This window comes from Macaca nemestrina, chromosome 11, assembly GCF_043159975.1.
Source record: "Macaca nemestrina isolate mMacNem1 chromosome 11, mMacNem.hap1, whole genome shotgun sequence".
Lineage (NCBI taxonomy): Eukaryota > Metazoa > Chordata > Mammalia > Primates > Cercopithecidae > Macaca > Macaca nemestrina.
In genome coordinates, this window is record NC_092135.1 from 59,488,199 (window position 1) to 59,509,721 (window position 21,523).

Sequence of the window (21,523 nt, forward strand, 5' to 3'; positions counted from 1 at the left end):
ACACAAAATTTGTTAACTAAAGGAAAAAATCCCTCTACTGGAGATTTTGTGCTATGAAGTTTGCAATATTAAGAAAGACACAGTCTCTGCCCTCAAGGAGGTCATAGTCTGGTGATGAAAATGGACCAGCAAGTGCTATAATAAAACACGAGATTCTGGGGCCAAAGGAGTTAGCCCCCAACAGGAAAGTGGAGCAAGGAAAATCAGAAGAGAGAGAAGCAGGTCAAAGCTAAGTTGCCTAAAGTTCAAGGGGAATTGATTGAAAATAGAACAAATAAAAACCAAATGACAAATTTGGAAAAAGATTTGTAGCATATATGATACTGAAAGGGTTGATATTTTTAGTATATAAACCACTTGTAGAAACAATCTTAAAATCAAATCCCTTAGGGATATGAAAGATGAAGTTTTAAAAGTACATTGTTAATGTTCTTATGGATAAAGAACAAGCAATTCTCAACGGAATTACAAATGGCTACAATAGTAATAAAAATTATAAATTTCTACAAAATTAAGATATGTTTTTTCAAATATCAATTTGTTAAATATTAAAAGTTTGATTATAACTAGTATTGATAAGGCAAGAATAAAGGGCAGAGCATTATCATTCACTTACAGGTACAGATTTTAATAGTTTCATTCTTCTTAAAGGACAGTTTGACGATATGTATGTGGAGCATCAATTTCTTATGTCAGATAAATTTTACTTCCAGTAATTCATTCAAAGGAAACAAATAATCAGAAGTCTGGACAAAATTATATATAGGAGTTATATTACAAACTTGGTTACAATAGAAAAATATTAGAAATCATGATGGTTAATTAATACGTATGCCTTTATAATAGATTGATGCCCTGCCTTTGGCACTAGGTTGTAGAAGACTTTTTTATTTTTTAAATTGTTTTATTTATTCATTTGCAAAGCAAAAACAAGTTTATTAAGGAAGTAAAGGTGTAAGAGAATGGCTACTCCATAGGCAGAGCAGCCCTGAGGGTTGGGTTGCCCATTTTTTTTGTTATTGATTGTTTCTTTTCTTTTCTTTTCTTTTGTTTTTTTTTTTAGATGGAGTTTTGCTCTGTCACCCAGACTGGAGTGCAGTGGCATAATCTTGACTCACTGCAACCTCTGCCTCCTGGGTTCAAGCGATTCTCCTGCCTCAGCCTCCCGAGTAGCTGGACTATAGGCAGCCTCCACCATGCCCAGCAAATTTTTTTATTTTTAGGAGAGACAGGGTTTTTATTTTATTTTAGGAGAGACAGGGTTTTGCCATGTTGGCCAGGCTGGTCTCGAACTCCTAACCTCAGCTGATGGGCTTCCCAAAGTGCTGGGATTACAAGCATGAGCCACCACCTCCAGCCTTAAGAAGACTTTTAAAACGATACCAGAACTTGTGCAGTATGAATTGCTAAGTGGAAAAAAGAGTTACAAATATATACATTATCATTATATATATAACACATTATGAATGTGTGTTAAAACTTCAGGTGAGATTTTCTTCTCTGTGCTCTTTTTGTTTTCTATGCTTTCTGTAATAAGCAAGTATTATTTTAGGAGTTAGAAAAATATATAATTTTAAAATGATGTCTTGGATTTATAAAAGAGAACAGTCATAGAGTAATTCAGCCAATGTTTTTCATTTTAATTGACATAATTAACTGAATTATAACAATTTAAAGCTTTAATATAGCCTTTCCTGATTTCACTGTTTTTTCTGTCTATTCTATACAGTTTCCAAAGAAAATGTCTTATGGACATTTGTTAAGCAATATTGATGTCGTTCGGCACTGTGTCCCCACCCAAATCTCACCTTGAATTGTAATAATTCCCACGTGTCAAGGCGGGGACCAGGTCGACGTTAAGTGAATCATGGAGGCAGTTTCCCCCATGCTGCTGTCATGATAATGAGTGAGTCTCACAAAATCTCATGATTTTACAAGTGTCTGGCATTATAACACAATAGTAAGTATTTGTGAATCCAAACTTATCTAATCATTTAAAAGGTACAGTAAAAATATGATATAAAAAATGGTACACCTGTATAGGGCACTTGCTGTGAATGGAGCCTGCAGGACTGGAAGTTGCTCTGGGTGAGTCAGTGAGTGATGACTGCTGGCACTCATTTCCCCTGCTGGCACTCATTCTCTCTCCTGCCACCTAGTGAAGAGGTGCCTTCTGCCACGATTGTAGGTTTCTTGAGACCTCTCCAGCCATGCGAAACTGTGAGTCAGTTAAACCTCTTTTGTTTATAAATTATCCAGTCTTGGGTATATCTTCACAGTAGTGTGAGAATGGACTAATACAAACACCTACACATTAAGACACATGGCAGGCAATGTTCTGCTTTCTACCAAAGTAATTATTTTTTATTGTTTATACATAAAAGACAATAGAAATGTGTTTTATTCAGTGATAAGAATAAAAGGAAATAGGCTTAAATTATAGTAAAAGAATTACTTAGAAAATTACTTAGACTTTTTAAATTTCAAAGAAAACACTAAAAGTGTTACCCAAGAAACACTCTTCATTCCCTATTATGTCTAAAAATAGGATAGAAAAATCATCTGTTTTAGAAGGTTTAGGTGTTAAATCTTTATTGAGACAGGATCATTTGACTTAATGACCTCTTGCCATCTCTTATAATGTTGTAATTTTATAACCTAGAATAAGTAATATTTTCTTGTTTTTTTGGTGTAGAATAATTAATATTTTTTGATGCAATGATTATAGTTATTGACCCAAATGGAGTCTAAATACATCTCTTGGATAAAGTATGCAATGCATCAGTACTCCCTGAGGTTTGATAGTTAAGACCACAACTATTACATTATTTCACGGGTTTGTTCTCTAAATTTGTTAGGTAAAACAATTTCATAATCAATACTATATTTTGAAGAGTTTTTAGAATTATTTCTTTAATGCAAAGAAATATCATTTTTATTGGATAGTAATTAAGTATCTCTTTTGGTGCCTTTATGTCCTTTCTTTAGTCTTTCATTTACAAGTGAAGAATAACTTCTATTCACAATGTAGCTAATGTAATTTAATAGTTGGCTTTCATTAGTGGGAAAATCATGAAAGTAAGGATAATGGTTGTCCTACCATAGATTTTCAATTTTCTATTATGGTCATGTGCCATATGAGAAATATTTTGGTCATTGAAGGACTGCATATACCATAGTGGTTCTATAAGATTATAATGGAGCTGAAAAGTTCCTGTTACCTAATGATATCTTGGTGATCCTGACCCTGTGTTGGCCTAGGCTAATGTGCGTGTTTGTGCCTTAGTTCTTAACAAAAAATATGTAAAAATTAAAAAAGAACAAAAAATTTTAAAAATAGAAAAAAGATGATAGGACAAGGATATAAAGATTGAAAATATATTGGTACAGCTGTACAATGTGTTTGTGTTTTAAGCTAAATGTTGTTACAAAAGAATCAAAAAGTTTAAAAAATTAAAATGTTTGTAAAGTAAAATTGTAAGCTAAGGTTAAGAAAGAAAGTGTTTTAAAAAATTTATTGTAGCCTAAGTGTATTGTACAGTGTTTATGAAATCTACAGCAGTATACAATTATGTCCTAGGCCTTCACATTCACCGCTCATCACTCACTGACTCACCCAGAGCAACTTCCAGTCCTGCAGGCTCCATTCACAGCAAGTGCCCTATACAGGTGTACCATTTTTTATATCATATTTTTACTGTACCTTTTAAATGATTAGATAAGTTTGGATTCACAAATACTTACCATTGTGTTACAATTGCATACACTATTCAGTACAGTAACATGCTGAACAGGTCTGTAGCTTAGGAGCAATAGGTTATACCAGATAGCATAGGTGTGTAGTAGGCTATCCCCTCCAGGTTTCAAGTACACTCTATGATGTTTGCATCATGACATAATTGCCTAAGAACACATTTCTCAGAACATGCCCCTGTCATTAAGTGAGGCTGTACTTAATATAATTAGTACTGTAATTAATATTTGGAAATCATAGTCTTTAAAGAAATAAGATCTTTCCAGATATTATATTTTCTATTAATGCTTTTGGGCACCAACATTTTTTACTATTAAATCAACACTTTAGTGGGCAAGACAACCATGCAATAAGCACAGCAGGCTCTTGGCAAAATCATGAAGCAAAAAATATATATCTTTTGAACTTTCACCTTTTCTTTTGGTGCATTTTCATTCAGATTCTTTATTCAGGTTCTCTTTTTGACATGCTCTGCCCTGAGCACACCAGGCTCCCAGACTCCTCAAAACTTTTCTGTTGTCTAAAGAATATAGTGGATTCATGGCCTATACTAGTGTTCGAAATGAATTCAAAAGTTTCACTGACAGAATAGGAAAAAAGTTTTGCAATCTATTCATCTGACAAAGGTCTAATATCCAGAATCTACAAGGAACTTAAACAAATTTACAAGGAAAAACAAACAACCCATTAAAAAGTGGGCAACGGACATGAACAGACACTTCTTAAAAGAAGACATTTATGCGACCAACAAACATATAAATAAAAGCTCAACATCACTGATAATTAGAGAATTGCAAATCAAAACCACAATGAGATACCATCTCACACCAGAATGGTGATTATTAAAACATCAAGAAACAACAGATGCCAATGAGGCTGTGGAGAAATAGGAACACTTTTATACTTTTGGTGGAATGTAAATTCGTTTAACCATTGTGGAAGACAGTGTGGTGATTCCTTAAAGACCTAGAACCAGATATACTATTTGACCCAGCAATCCCATTACTGGCTACATACCCAAAGGAATTGAAATCATTCTTTATAAAGATACATGAATGCATACGTTCATTGCAGCACTATTCACAATAGCAAAGACGTGGAATCAACCCAAATGCCCATCAGCAATAGACTGGATAAAGAAAATGCCCTGGAATACTATGTAGCCATAAAAAGGAATGAGATCATGCCCTTTGCAGGGACCTGGATGGAGCTGGAAGCCTCCTCATTAAACTAAAGCAGGAACAGAAAACCGAACACCACATGTTCTCACTTATAAGTAGGAGCTGAACAATGAGAACACATGGATACAGGGAGGGGAACAACACACACCGGGGCCTATGGCAAGGTGTTGGAAGAGGGAGAGCATCAGGAAAAATAGCTAATGCATGCTGGGTTTAATACCTAGGTGATGGGTTGATAGGTGAAGCAAACCACCGTGGCACACATTTACCTATATAACAAACACGCATGTCCTGCACATGTATCCCAGAACTTAAAGTAAAATAATATTAAATTCAAAAAAAAGAAATTTGAAAGTGGTGAAACCAAATTATGTCTCTAATTTGATTTCCATACACATATAGAGACTATATGTGTACATATAGATACATACATGTCTTTTAAATTGTGCTTTAATTTCTACAGTCCAATGTGATGCAGTGAGATACAAGTATAAACTTTCATTATACATCAAGAAAATCAAAAGCTCATTTACAGATTTAACCCAATAGTTGTATTCCCTAGAAAGTTTTGAATTTAATTTAGAAAATTAGACACTATGTTCCCATGGCTGTAAAATTTAATATTGCCTTGAACACGTGGAGATAGAGAGTAGAAGGATGGCTATCAGAGGCTGGGAAGGGTAGGTGCAGGGTGGGGTGGGGGTGGCGATGGTTAATGGGTGCAAAAAAAAAAATAGCAAGAATGAATAAGACCTAGTATTTGATAGCACAACAGAGTGACTATAGTCAAAATAATTTAAATATACCTTAAAAAATAACTAGAAGAGTATAATTCGGTTGTTTGTAACACATAGAATAAATGCTTGACGGGATGGATAGCCCATTTTCCATAATGTTATTATTATGTATTGTGTACCTATATCAAAACATCTCAGGTACCCCATGAATATATACAACTACTGTGTACCCCAAAATTAAAAATTAATATTGTCATTATTTTAAAAAGTAAATAAGTATTATTGAGCTCTTATATACTCAATTCTGTGATTTTCAAGAAACATAAAATATGGTTTCTGCCCTCAGGAGGGCAGAATCTCATAGAGGAGATAATCTTGTGTAGGAAACAAGTCTTCCATCCTTTGTTCATCAAACATTTGTTGAATGTTTATATATTCAAATTAGAAATCCATTCTTTTGAGGAATTTACAGGTTAAGAGACAAAACATACATAAACGTTATGAAACAAGTTTGTAAATGGTGAAAGGACATAATAGAAGTTCAAATAAAATATTATTCATTTGGAGGTCATGTACATAAAAAGAAAAGTGTCCATGTGAAATAATGTAGGCTACATGTCAAATAAATGAGGTTAATAACATGGAGCTTTAGAGGACATGTTAGTCATGTAGTTTGGGGGAAGTTGGGGAGGATTTTATTTAGGAGATAAGACAAATTCTTCTTAAACAAAGAAAAGAAAGGAAAAGAGCAGTGGAGTCTGTGGAAAGGACACTCCAGAAGGAGGGACTTGTAAGCATGTGGTTCCACATGTTAGAATCCTCTGCCTTTCGATATGATCCTCTGCCTTTTTATAAATTAGCACTTTTAAGGCTTAAAAATTTTTATGTAAATATATAGACAGATAATTATTCAAAGAAAAATATATAGGACTATTAAGTGTTATAATACATTTTTCTATGGGCTGAAATTTGGATTGTTGAGCATACTTGATTCCCTTTATTGTGAGAATAATATTCCTTGTCTGCATGATTATAGAATGTTGTTACGGTGAGTTGCACCCCAAATATTTGAATATAAAGTAGTGTTCCTTAGGAGAACTGAACTTTTAAGTCAGTACTTAACACGTAATATGAAATATTGTTTTAAAGAGACCAAATGACTCCAAGCCTAAAATAGTTTAATGAAGTCATTTTGAACGTTAACATTGCTAATGAAAGACTCTTCAATCAGGTGGAGGAATCGTCAGCAGCCAATATGGCATGGGTAAAGGCAGGTCGCAGGGGCAAATGATGGCAGTATTTATCAAGTCCAATGTAGGGCATTGAGCACTCGATCTAAAAACCTCCAATGACTTATCTAGATATAGATGGTATATTTTTACCTTATATAATCAGATGTTTAAATTTTAACGAACTCATCCAAGTTCGATGCTACATTTGCTAAAGCAATTTTCATTACAATTTGACTTTCCATGGTGGTGGACTGGAGAGGAGTTAGCAGCCTTAGCAGCCATGTATTGTAAATTAACAAATCTTGGTGAGCAAAAAAAATTGTATTGTTTTTAACAATGTAGAAAGGCAGTTATTTATTTTCAGGTTGCTTAAATTGAAATAAGCAGTGTTTCATAGATGATTGGCATGTTCCCTTTTATTCCAAAGGCAGATGAAAGAGTGATTCTCTCAGAACTGGAGAAAAAGGCAAGTTCGAGTAGCATCACTTTAAATTTTGTTACGATTTTTACACCTTAGATGGCCCCTAAATTACAAAACTTCTGTACAGTTTCGAAACTTTAAAGACAAAGGGAGCATCTTGGTGGTTTGCTGGCAGTATTGTTCTATACCGTTTGGGTAAGCCCTGGGCAAATGCATTGGTCAGAAATTCCAGAACTATTGTTTATTTTAAATAATTTAAACTTTTTGGATATTAACTTAAATCTTATCTCTAGCATTCACTCAAACAAAAATATCCTCAAAAATGACAAAATGAAAGTGACAGTTTAAAGTATGGATCTGAAATTTGAGGTGTAAACTGTTGTCTACTTCCTAGAAATCTGCGGGCCAACTGTGCTCGTAACAAGATCTCATCCAGCAAAGAGTTGCAGCAGTTTTCCTCTTTTGCTATATCTGGCTTTATTTTTTTCAGGTCTATTGAGTTTAATTAACAAATGAAAAATCAAAGTTTGTACCATTTGACCAACATCTCCTCATTTTCCCTACCCTTCAGCCCCTGGCAACCAGCATTCTACTCTATTTCTACAAATTCGACTTTTTTTTTTTTTTTTTTTTAAGATTCCACATATAAGTGATATGTATAGTATTTGTGTTTCTTTGGCTCATTTCACTTAGCAAAATGCCCTTCAGATTCAGGTTGTCCCAAATGGCAGGATTTCCTTCATTTTTATGGCTAAAAAAATATCCTGTTGTCTATATATACTACGTTTTCTCTATCTATTTGTATATCCATGGATGCATAGGTTGTTTCCATATTGTGGACATTATGAATAATGCTGTAACATTATTCTAAATGGGAGTGCAGATATCAACATTGTATTTCTTAGGGTGCAGGTTTAAGAGAAATACTTAAAACTTGGCACATTCACAAAAGTAATACCAATCATTGAGGTCTCTTGAGAGACAGCTGACTTTTCCAGATGTCATCCACTTTACCAGATGATAGCCCCTTTTCTTTTATTACTCACTTTACCTTTATGCTACAATAATTTTGTTGAAAACATGTGTGACTTTGAGACATATCATTTATTATTCATGACCTGATATCATAGTTGCTTAGTATAAATACATCAAAATTGTAAGGTCAGAGGAACAAATTATTTGAATTTAGGGATTAATGATGGAAGACCTCATTAATTAAGGCAAGGATTCAGACACCTTAACTCCCTTAAAACTTGCATGTACAACTCACATGTTGTGCTATTATTTGTGCATAGGTATTTTTTCCCCCAGACATACTTTATGCTGCTTAAGGCTAAGACCATATTTTACTTCCTTTAAACCTCACAATGTTAAAGCAGAAATACGATAAAATGTTTAATGAATGAAATTCAGAAACTACAGCAGATTGTTAAAAAAAAAAAAAACAGGAATAAAGCCATTCCGTTCCTATATATACTGTACATATTTAAAAAGAGGAATTTACTTTAGAAGTAACAGGAAAAAAAATCCTCTCACTTAGAAAGGATTAAGGCTTTAGTGGAGAAACATAAGGGCATAACAAACTATTATGTTTGAGGCTAATGGACAGAATAATTCAGATTCCTGTTTGATTTTATGTTCTTTGAAGAGTTGCTAGTTCACCTAATTAATTTAAAACAGGCTTTAAACCTTAACCCAATTTTAAATCGAAATGGTAACCATCAGTCAACAGAAGATAAAGTTGCAGAATTATCTTTGGAAGAAATGTTAACACATCCCCTTTGGTCATTATTATTTTAGTTTAAAATTACTGCTAGATGTTAATGATAGTGAGATAGATTATTTAAAAAATCTTATTATGTCGACACTGAATTTTTTGTATCTTTTTATCCCATAATCAAAGTTATTATGACCTTAAGCTAAATTTCAATATTCCATTTAATTCTCCAGGTATCTATAAACAAAAAAGACTGAATGTGAAATTGTAACTAAGCATAAATATTTGTATATGTGAATATGATATAGTAATTACTTCTTTTCCTAGAAAGATATTTGGAGTTCAACAAAATATAGACTGGATAAATATTATAACTTCACAATACAGAGAAATTAAGAATCCCTAGAGCCAACTGAGTAAAGGAGAAAATGGTTTTCGATTTTCCTTTATTCTGTATTTCTGAAGTTTTCTGTTCTGTGCCATGGACTGAAACTGATTTTTAGCACACCTATAATTAGCATTGATTTTAAATATTATTTACAAATCAACTCTTTTTGCTGATGTTTCATTCATACTACTTAATTTGCTCTTATATACCCAATACTAGTTGTTCTTGGAGGGAAATGAAGAATAATTTTAAAACTTCATTTTCTTTAACTTTTGCATACTGTTGCATTTTCATCCTTCAGGAGGTATGATTTTAGAGATAAATTCTCCTTGGTCATCCTCTCAATCTAAAATTACACTGGTATCAACTCTTAACTGTCATTTTTGAGGATTTTAACCTACATATGTATAATCATTTATGTTTAACAAAACATTTATTGATTAGCATTTAGAGGCTTCCCAATAGTGTGCTGTTACAAATTCTGTTGCTATAGTCATCATTGCACTTATATGTCTGTGCTGTCATTCCTTAGGCTATTTTTATAGAATGTCTTCTCAAGAGTAAGAATGTTTAAAATTATTATAGTTCTATTTACAGTCAGGCTTAAGAAGCACTCTTTCATTGCATTTAAGAGCTTCTTAATAGGCTAATTCCTGCATTCTACAACCATATACACTAAAGAGAACAATAATTCAATGGAACAAATGTTTAATGATAGCAGTTACATGGCCACCTCACATGTATTTATTTATTTATTTATTTATTTTATTATTCTTATTCTTATTTTTTGAGATGGAGTCTCAACCTATCACCCAGGCCACAGTGCAGTGGCACAATCTCAGCTCACTGCAAGCTCCTCCTCCCGGGTTCACGCCATTCTCCTGCCTCAGCCTCCCGAGTAGCTGGGACTACAGGCGCCTACCACCACACCTGGCTAATTTTTTGTATTTTTTTAGTAGAGACAGGGTTTCACCATGTTAGCCAGGATGGTCTCGATCTCCTGACCTCGTGATCTGCCCGCCTCAGCCTCCCAAAGTGCTGGGATTACAGGGGTGAGCCACCGCTCCTGGACGACATTTATTATCTTTCTCTTGTTTGAGTCACCTTTGAAATTGTTCTTTTATTTACCATAAGAGTAGCTTCAAAGGTGACTCAAACAAGAGAAGTATGTTTTGAGTTTTGAAATAGCCATCCCGGCACAGAAAGGTAATTTTAGTGGCCTGAAAAATGTCTTCATTTTGAATGATTCACAGCATAGTTTAAGGACATATTAAGTTCAAATGTTGCCAGTGTATTTATTAGGTGTGATGGAGGAATATGAAAGTGAATCATACAGATGATTTGTCTTAAGGATCTTAATAATTGTAAATGAAAGACAAGATTAAGCCCAAAAGAAAGTGAAAATATTTCAGAGTAGTCAGAAAGTTAAAATCGAGGATTAAAAGGCTTTGAGAAAGGGAGGTGGAACCAAAAACATGTAGTCAAGGAAGGTTTCATGGAAGATGTTCTTTGTTAAACTTTGATGGATAGATAGGATTTAAAACTATGGAGATGAAGGAGAGAGGCCTGCATTCTTACAACAACAACAAGAACTTTTGTTAAGTACTTCTTATTTCCTGGATTTGAGGCACTTTATGAATTAAGCACTTTATAATTTTAGTTAATCTAATTTTTCAACAAACACTATGTAGATAGATACTGTTACTATCTACACTATATTGATAGGGAAACTGAGGTCCACAGAAATTTTGTAACTGGTAAAATGTCCGAGGGTTATTAAATGGCAGCACTAAGATCTGAACCAAGGTCAGATGTAATAGCATGAACAAAACTTGAGGCCTTAAAACACAGAATGATTATTGGGAATGGTGAGCTATTGGGTTTAGGCAGAGTAACTGACAAATAAAGGCAAGTAGTGGTTGATGAGATTGGAAAGATCTCTCAGGATCAGTTATGAAGGTCATCAAATACTAGCTTAGGAAACCTGTAGAGAGTTTTTGACTAGCTAGTGACATAGTGGTTTTGGACAGGTTGAAAATAAGGCTAAAGAGTGGTTACTGGATTTTGTGACTAGGTAGTCATTCATATAGCCATCACATTTATTCAGTAATTTCTGTGTGCCAGGATTGTGAGGCAAATGTTGCCAATGTTGAGAATTAGGATAGAGAAATGGCCATTGGATGTGGAAAGAGGAAGGAACTGATCCTCCTCCGTTATGTACTTTCTCTCCTACATTTAGCTTATCAACTTTTTAAAGGATCCGTTGGATCTTCTCTTACTAGTGAAGATGATAACAATAATAAAAATAATATCATTTATTGAACTTATATTTGCTAGACTATGTTGATTACCTTATGTATATTGTCTTCTTTAACCTTCAAAATAACTTTATGAGGTAAAACAATATTAACTATATTTTACAGATGAGGAAACTTAAGGTTGGAAGCTCAACTTGCTCATGGTTACTAATTGGTGAATCCAAGATTTAGTCAGTATTTGACTCCAAAGTCATCAGAATATAAAAGCTATGTTATAGCACTGCATTTTTTAAAAAACAGGTTCTGCTCTATGAGCTCTGAAGGGACTTCACTCTTATTCTCAGATCTTGGAAACTACTGCTTAGCCATGTATTTTGTGTCTGATTCAGTCTGATTATTTCATAATTTTAGTTTATACAGTTTTTTCTTTTTTTAATACTATAAGAAGTCAATCTTTTTTAGAGTGATAGTAGCAAAAATATATTCAGTAATTACTCTATGACAGGCAGTGCACTACCTGCTTCACACATAATAATCACGTTTAATCCTTGCACAACAATTCCACTAGGGTTATCATCATTTTACATATGAGAAAACTGAGACAGAAAGCATATATACAGATACCAAGGTCAAAACCAGGATTTGAAACTGGTAGTCTGCCTCCATAGCCTGTGCTTCTAAGCACAGACATATGAGTCCTTTTGACAAATAAAGGATGAGTTTCGAGGGTTTTTAGTTTTTTCTTTTAGGTGTTTTTTGCTGTTAACAATCATATTTATTTATGATCTGTGAACCTATGTTAGATTTTAAAAAGACAAAACCTGTCTTTAGCTTTCATAACTGTCACTTTAAGTACAATTTTAGTGTTGCCAAAATTGCATTTTTCACTGCACACTAATTATTTATTTTCATTTAAAAATTTTAAAATAATATTAATTTAATATATAATAGTTGTACATAGTTAGGGATATATTTGATATTTTGATCCAAGCATACAACTGCAATGATCACATCAGGATAATTGCAGTATCTGTCACCTCAAACATTTATCTTTTCTTTTGTTGGGAACATTCCAATTCTTCTCTTCTAGCTATGTTGAAATATGCAGTAAGTTATTGTTGACTATAATCTCCCTACTATAACAGTGAATACTATAACTGATTCCTTCTATCTAATTTCATTTTTGTACCTATTAACCAATTTCTGTTTATCCCCCTGCCTTTTACCCTTCCTAGCTTCTCATAACCACCATTCTACTCTCTACCCCCATAAGATCCACATTTTTAGCTCCCAGATATGAATGTGAAATCATCAGAGATATGCCAGTCAAAACCACAATGAGATATCAGTTAAAATGGCTATTATCAAAAAGACAAAAAATAATGGATGCTGGCCAGGATGCAGAGAAAGGGGAATGTTGGTACACTGTAAGTAGAAACACAAAGTAGTACTGCCACTGTGGAAAATAGTGTGTGGAAGTTCCTCAAAAACTAAAAATAGAACTACCATATGACCCAATTCCACTGCTGAGTATCTATCCAAAAGAATGGAAATCAGTATATTGAAGAGATATATGCATTCCCATGTTTATTGCAGCATTTCACAACAGCTAGGATATGGAATCAACCTAAGTGTCCAACCACAGATGAATGGATAAAGAAAATGTGGTATACATACACAATGAAATATTATGTAGCCATAAAAAGAGCAAAATCCTGTCATTTGCAGCAACATGGATGAAACTGGAGGTCATTATGTTAAGTGAAATAAGCCAAGATTGCATTTTAATGATAGCTAAGTTTATCAAAAAATTTCACTTAAGGGATCATTATTTCATTGAATTTTGTAAACAATGAAAACTTTCAAAGATTGAATAAAATGCAGATTTTTATTTATATATTCCTATCATTTACTTAGCACTGGAATAGTGCTTGGAGAGAATAAGTTGACACATTAAAAAATATTGTCTTTACACATGGTATTTTGGAGACTTATTGGTGGCTTTTTGGTCCTCCCAAGTTATTCCTTGGCTGAAGGTATATTTGATAGTCATTTGGAAGGTTTCCTAAGGCTACAAAAATCTGTCTTTCTGTTTCAAAGAGTAAAATAGCTTGCCGTGGGAAAATGACTCTCTCTTTAGGTCCGCTCATTCTACAGATGTCACAGAGAAAAAATAAAGTCTATGTCTACATTTATCATTGCGCTGGTTTTCAATTAGTCTGCTTTGCCATCTTTTAGTAATTTCTATTCAAAGAGTTGTTTTGTCTTACAATCCTAGGTATGTTCTTTATGGATCAGCAGTGTATCTTTGTCTGTAAGCATAGAAACAAGGAAGCTTTATTTATCCTAAGTTTTTGTTACCTTTCCTTTCCCATTTTCATATTAACTATTTGAGACTATTATTCTATGTAGAGAGTGTGTGATGACACAGTTTTGGCCAGACAATGAGGAAACAAGGTATTTCTATTGCCGAATGTAAATAGATATAACCCTTCTGGAGGGAAATTCAGCAATTTTTACCCAAAGCCTCAAAAACATTTATATTATTTGATCCAGTAAGTTTACTTATTGGGGTTTATTGTAAGAAAATAGAGGATATGTGTAAGGCTATGCGCACAAATATGTTTATTACATTGTTATTTGTAATATTGAAAAATAGAAAAAATAGAAAAGTCTAAGAATAGGAGATTGGTTCAATAAAGTATGGTACCTCTATATTATAGAATACTAGTTAGCCATTAAACATTATGTTATAGAAAAATACTTACTGACATAAGGAAATGTTAATATAATACTTGGTAAAGATGAATAGTTTACTATCATTTTATGTGTATGTTATTTAAAATACTAAAACTAAAATATCAACAATGGTTATCTTTGTATAATGAAATTTTATGAGTGATTCTCCCCACCTTTTTGATCTTTATGTTTTCTTCTGTCTGTATAGATATGAAGCACTTTTATAACTGGTATAAAAAGTTAGCCAAATACAAAGTCAGTATTATCCAGAAAATTATTACGTCTCTTGTTTTCCTCTATTGTGTGATCTACTATACAGTTTTACTGATGATGATGAAATTAGAAATAAATCTATTAATAACTGCAGTAAAAAAAAAAGGTGTATTATTAAGGTTTGCTGCAGTCATTTGTATATTGAAAGGATACCATATCTTTACCTGTTTAGAAAAGCAAAGGTGTTTTATTTGAGGCACAAACACTTCATCTGAACTGACCCTATGTGTTGTGACACCCTACAACATCTACCCCAACAAGCGGTGTTGATTATTTGCCATAATAATTAGGATTTCAGTAGAAATGGCCAGCCTCCATCTATAAGGTGTTCTTTCCTAATAGCTTTGTTGTACACTATACATACGTGGTGACCTATGCCCCCAAGTTCAACCATATTCCTTGTAAATGTGAAAATATGGTAGTTTCATCACTTCTCAAAAAAAGAGAAATAGGTACTCTGCAGCACTCTCAGTGCTTTCCATTGTCCTGCTAGTAGTGAAAATCACTTAAGATAAAATCTAACTAACAATGATTAGTTAGACAAATAGTGTCAAAAAGTTATGCCATACAATTTTTCCAGTTTTTTCATATAGCACTAAAACTGTTGTGAGAGTGAATTTGTCAAAAACAGTCTGTACCAGCTTTAGCCCAGTATAAATAAAGTGTGAAAGTAAACAATCAATCACACACACACATAATAAATAATATGCGAGGCACATAAGGAATGATTTTTTTTTAAAGTTTAGATAGTCAATGAAAGTAGATTTGAATATTTTTATGAAATTAGACCGGAAATTTGAGTACAATATTAGAAAGACTGAAATCTGAAGCAAAATTTTTAGTGAAAAGAGGAAGCACGTGAGAAACAGGGGTATTTGTTGAACTGTTGAAATACTCCAAAGAAACTAGTTTCTATTTTTATGAAAAACAATGAAGTCTGTAGGTAAATATTTATAAGATAAGTCATATTGGGAGCCATCTTTACAAAATCAGACATTTTGTCTTTTTTTTCGGTGTATGTTTTACATAGTTGAGGTTGTACCCCACAAATATATTGATGTCTTATTTTCCATTTAATATGCTATTATGCTATATATTTTCCTTTGTCATTAACTACTTTGTTCTTAATATTCAGTGGTTACATGGCATTACAGCTTTGGTGTTCCATAATTTAATTAATCTTTTTCTTATTGTTTCTATATATATTTTTTTTACTTTTAAATAATGTAGCACTAAACATCTTGGAGCATATATCTTAATCTGCACTATTGCCTTCAGACAGGAAATACTAAGGTGAATGATTGAACATTTTTAAGACTCAATACATTTTGCCAAGTTATTTTGAGAAGATGAACTAATTTATACTTTTTAAAGCAATAGTATGTAAAACAAAATGAATTACTTGCATTTACTGAGGTATTTGAAGCAAGTCACTTTTGAATACAAATAAAAGGTAAATTCTTTATGATAAAAGTAAACTTTAATATAGAAACCTTTTGATTCTTATAGTTTTTTACTGTTTCTCAACTAAAAATATTAAAATGAATGTTATTCGAATGACTAAGATATAGTGTATTTATACAAAAATATAATTTCGGCCGGGCGTGGTGGCTCAAGCCTGTAATCCCAGCACTTTGGGAGGCTGAGACGGGCGGCTCACGAGGTCAGGAGATCGAGACCATCCTGGCTAACCCGGTGAAACCCCGTCTCTACTAAAAAGTATAAAAAACTAGCTGGGTGAGGTGGCGGGTGCCTGTAGTCCCAGCTACTCGGGAGGCTGAGGCAGGAGAATGGTGTGAACCCGGGAGGCAGAGCTTGCAGTGAGCTGAGATCTGGCCTCTGCACCACAGCCTGGGCGACAGAGAGAGACTCTGTCTTAAAAAAAAAAAAAAATATATATATATATATATATATATATATATATATATATATATGATTTCAAACAGTAGTAACTTCTATTGGGGAAAACCAGGAAACAGGAATTCTGAATTTTGACCTTGGCCCTCCTACTAACTGATCTTGGGTATGTACTTAGCTCCCCTGAAGTTTAGTTTTCCCCATCTGTAAAATAAGTGTATTGGATCACATGATCCCTAAGAGATGAAAAGCCAGAGCTAAATGAGTAGTAATTATTATAAAGAAGTTCTTGCTCTTTTTAAGATGCTAATCCTTTATTATTTGAGATGTTCTCATGTGCAGCAAGTCATTAAATAAATAGAGTTACCTTCAATGTGTGCTTTTTACCCTGCTGTGGTCTGACTGTTGTTGCACCTCCAAAGTTCGTGTGTTGACAATGGAATCACCAATATAATGGCATTAGGTGACACATTTGGGAGACGATTAGACCGTGAGGGCAGAGCCTTCATAAATCGAATTAGTGCCCTTATAAAAGAGCCCCCAGAGAGTTGCCTTGCCCCCTTTTCTGCCATGTGAGGTTAGAGTGAGACTTCTCAGCCTTGAGAGCTGTGAGAAATAAGTATTTGTTGTTGTGGTATTTTGTTACAGCAGCCCAAATGGACAAAGATACACTCTTTTGGCTCTCTCTTCTTTCAGTCCAAGGGTGTTCTGCTAGGTTTTGGCTTCTTTTCATTTCTTTTATCAAATATTTGTTAAGTCTTATTAGGGAAAGTCTAGAGGTATTCTGCTTTACTGGTATGACCATATCTTAATAACACTGGTATGAGTAACATACTGTATGAATAATTAATTTGTTTTAGAGCAATGGTTTTCTAAAAATGGGGTATCATAGTTTTTAGTAATTGTGTTAAATTACTATTAAGAGGGTCAAATAATAGATTTTAAGTAATTTTTTGTTTAAATAGATCTTGTCAACTAGATAATAGAGAGATTAAGAGCTGCTTTGCACTCAGGTTTCATGTTTTTATTGCAAAGATCAATTGTGCTTACAAGAAAACACTGAAGGAAATTAGATTATATATACTAATTAATAACATCCAGAGAATGATAAAAATATCATTGTTTGTATTCATGCTGTGAGAAAATACCTGAAGGAAAAGTTCAATTTTCTTATTTTTCATTATTGATTCATTTAATAGCTTTGATATGTAATCGTATAGGAGATTAGGAATGAACCTTGCTTGATGTTTCTCTTTTCCTCATTTCTCACATTCAATCCCTGAATTCTGCCTTTTTTCAGTAAGATGTGGATCTTTCAGTAAGATCTGGAATCTATTCATTTCTCTTCATTCCTACTGCCACTTCTTTGGTTCAGGTCGTCATCATCCCCTGATTGAAATTATGTAACATTCTTCTAATTTGTCTCCCGTCCTCCAGTTTTGTTTTACTCAATTGTCTATAGAGTAGCCAGGATATTTTAAACCTGATTATGCTGACGGTTTCTCATTTCCCTAAGGGTAAAGCTCACACTCTTTAAATGGCTCCTGAGACTCACCGTGACTGGGCCTCGCTTCTCATCTCTCCCCTCTGTTCTTACACTTTATGGTCTAACCTATTCTGTATTTGCCATTCCTTGAATGTGACTAGCTCAGAATCTTCTGTTTTAACAGTACTTCCCTAGGGAAATCCTCTCTGATCCCTAGATTAGGGTAGGATGCCTTGCTACTGCTTTCATATCAACTTTTAATTCTTCAGTTATAACAAAACATACTTGTTTGATTTATCTGCTTTCTGTGATGTCAGGTTTTGTGTTGTTTGTTATGGAGTCCCTAGCACCTATACGGTACCTGACACACAGAAGATGTTCAATATTTTCTACAGGAAAGAATGAATATAGAAAGAGAGATGATGTAGCTTAGGGAGGCTTTATTAAGAGGATAGGTCTTAAAGGATGAGTACCTATTTTGATTAAAAGAGGGTAAATACTACATAGATAGAAATATTTGTTTACATGTGATTTTTCATTCAGATGTATTATAGTACACATACAGCAGAATACCAAGCTCTGTGTCTCCAACCTGTGCAGTTAGAGGCAGTAGTTTTTCTAAAGGTATAATTTGGATCAGCCCGGTTTCTTAAGACTCATTGTGGCTAGTCTCCATCAAATGTTGTGTGTGAAAGAAGGGGAACTATTCACAGGTAAATAAAGAGTTCATAATCAAGAATTCAGACTGTTCATAATGTGAGGGCCGTTTCAGGATAATATGTTGTACTTGTACTTGGTGTCTTAATTTTGAATGTAGTTGAATTGAGTATAATCTTAGTCTTTTTTTTTTTTTTGGTTTGTGTTTTCTTTATTTCTAAAACACAACCTTTTGTCACATGGTAAAGAGAAAGCATTTCTAATTATAATTTTTGAGATATTGATTCTATTATTAGAACACTTTATCAATCTTAAAGTTTCCTGATTCTGCTATGTTGTGGTAAAAGAAAACAGTACTCAAACTTTGATAATTAAGACACAGTGAAAATACATAGTAAAAATGCCAATAACTTACATAGGTTTCATTACTTGACTTAACTATGCAGTTTTAGAATTTGGTAATACCACATTATCTTTTACATGTAAACTCTTTAGAAGATATTAAATAAAAAGATAAAATGTATGTTGGTCTGAAGAATCTGAAACATAAATGAAATCCCTGAAAATTAAAAGGGGAATATGTATTTGCCTATTTACTATTTACACAACTATCAAAGATTGCCAAAATAAAACTCCTGTGTAGGCACTCATCATTTTGATTTGTGGATAAGTGATGATACCCATAGTCTGGAGGGAAGATTCCTTCAAGACAGTACAATTTTGCTTGGCAAATCTTTTGCATGTTAAACTCTTTAGAAAAAGAAATTAAATAAAAATATAAAATGTATGTTCGTATGATGAATCTGAAACATAAATGAAATTCCTGAAAATTAAAAGGTGAATATGTATTTACCTATTTACTATTTACACAACTATCAAAGATTGCCAAAATAAAAATCCTTTTTAGGCACTCAGCATTTTGATGGGTGGATAAGTGATGATATTCAGAGTTTGGAGGGAAGATTCCTTTAAGAGAATATAATTTTGCTTGGTAAGTCATAAAGCCTAAAGCTTAGTCACGTATAGAGAAAGCTGCCTAATAATTAAGAGTTGACATTTTAACATGGTATTTGCAACAGACACATTGGATACTTAATTAAAAGGAGAACTGCTTATTTTTAAAGGACTGAAAAAATTTGACTCTCCTTGGCAAATGAAATCTTCATAGTATCAGAAATGGGAAATCTGAAGGATGTGGCTCATTCTCTGTTTGGATGATGCAGAATTGCTCTAAGCAGTAAGCTTACTGTTTTCAGACAGCATTAGCAGCATCAGCAAATACAACTGTGTCAGTCTCTCTTAGTATGGGGTGTTTGTAACTGCACAGGGAAGATGATAAATAGTATATGATTTGACATCTTGATGATGGCTTAAACAGATACTGATGGACAGATCTGCTGTTTGATATTTTTTTCACTAGCCCTGAAGATGCTGAGACATAGAGATCGCTGTGATTATCTTTTGTAAGACAGGAAATGCAGTCTTTAGGGGTTTCTGGAAATAGAAAGGTCATGCAGTCTGGAACCTGTGAGCCTTTTCAATCTCTAAGTCATCAGGTATGACCTCATGAATTATGATGATAATATTAGAATGTAGGGTGCTTGTTTTTTCTAGTTCTTACTCATTGAAAATATATTGACTAATGTAATTGTTTATTGTCAGACTTTCCTTAGGATATTTGAACAAGTAAGATTTACGGCAGCTGAACAATATGATTATTAGAAATGTGTGTGTATGTGTGTGCCTGTGCATGTGTATGTGTTTAAATTTGTGTTTACTTTAGCTTTTTGGGGGAGAGGGCGGTAAAGGAAGAGATTCTTTGAATGTGATTAAAAGCAAGGTTTGGGGCGCTTCAGATTTTTCCAGAGTAAGCCTGAATAGAGTCAATCTTTATATTTTACTTCAAGTGATAAAAATAGTATAAATTGATCAAACTGATAAGGATACATCATAGCTAGCTGCTTACAGATAGTGATATATTACAAATATTTTTATTATTTGGAATTTTTTTTAAGCATAGAAACTGATGCTGCTACCACTGTAGTATGCTATATAGCAATGAAAGTTTGGTGAATAGAATCGTCTTTGCAGCATCTGACCTATAAACTAATTTCCTGAAATTTATGTTGCATTATCTGAACCGTTTTAAAGACATTGGTTTTAATCATTTCTGAGATCTATTGAAATACTGATGCTCTTGGTGCTTTTAAGGTAGATATATACTAATGCATTGTTCATAGATGAAAGCAGACTATAAATCTGTTTTTCACAAAGAAAGCTTGTGACATTTAAGCTTGTTGAAGATTTTTTTACCCAGAGAGCTTCGTCCTTTGCTTACTTTCATTTTCAAACTGAAAATACTTGACTATATTAAACATGCAAATGATTTGGATTTCAATGTCCATTTTGTCCTGAAACTCTGCCATTTATTTTAAACTATTTTCACCCATCAAGTTATATATAATGCATTAACTTTGATTTGTTATAGCATATCCTCAGAATTATATACTTGGGTAAGAAACTACCTATATTTGACATTCAGATTTTGAAGGAAATATATTTCATTTTTAAAAATATTGCACATACTTCTGCCTCAATGTTAGAGAACTTTTCAGGTACTTTATATTAAATAAAATAATCAAAAAGAGATAAACATGTTGCAGCAGTTCTCAACAGCAAGATGGTTTTGTTTTCATGATTCTGTAGCCTGATTGTAATTTAATCCTTTATCAGGGTGAAATGACATAGATTAAAAAATGAATATATTTAAGGAAGTCTGAAACAATGAATTGATTCAGTTAAGGGGTAAGTTTCTCCTTTTTA

At 33.3% G+C, this 21,523-nt stretch overlaps 1 protein-coding gene across 20 annotated transcripts in view; it reads left to right on the forward strand.

Annotated features, from left to right (window-relative positions):
* The window catches only part of LOC105483348 (solute carrier family 4 member 10), a 452,662-nt gene that overhangs the window by 132,011 nt on the left and 299,128 nt on the right, over positions 1-21,523 (forward strand). For 9 of the 20 annotated variants that reach the window (XM_011744188.2, XM_024793282.2, XM_011744189.3 and 6 more), the window contains one exon: positions 20,121-20,256. The exons of the other annotated variants lie outside the window; for them this stretch is intronic. In XM_011744188.2, the coding sequence (XP_011742490.1) occupies positions 20,176-20,256 (81 nt within the window). In that variant the 5' untranslated portion in view covers positions 20,121-20,175. The remainder of the gene's footprint in view (positions 1-20,120; positions 20,257-21,523) is intronic. 20 annotated transcript variants of the gene reach the window in all.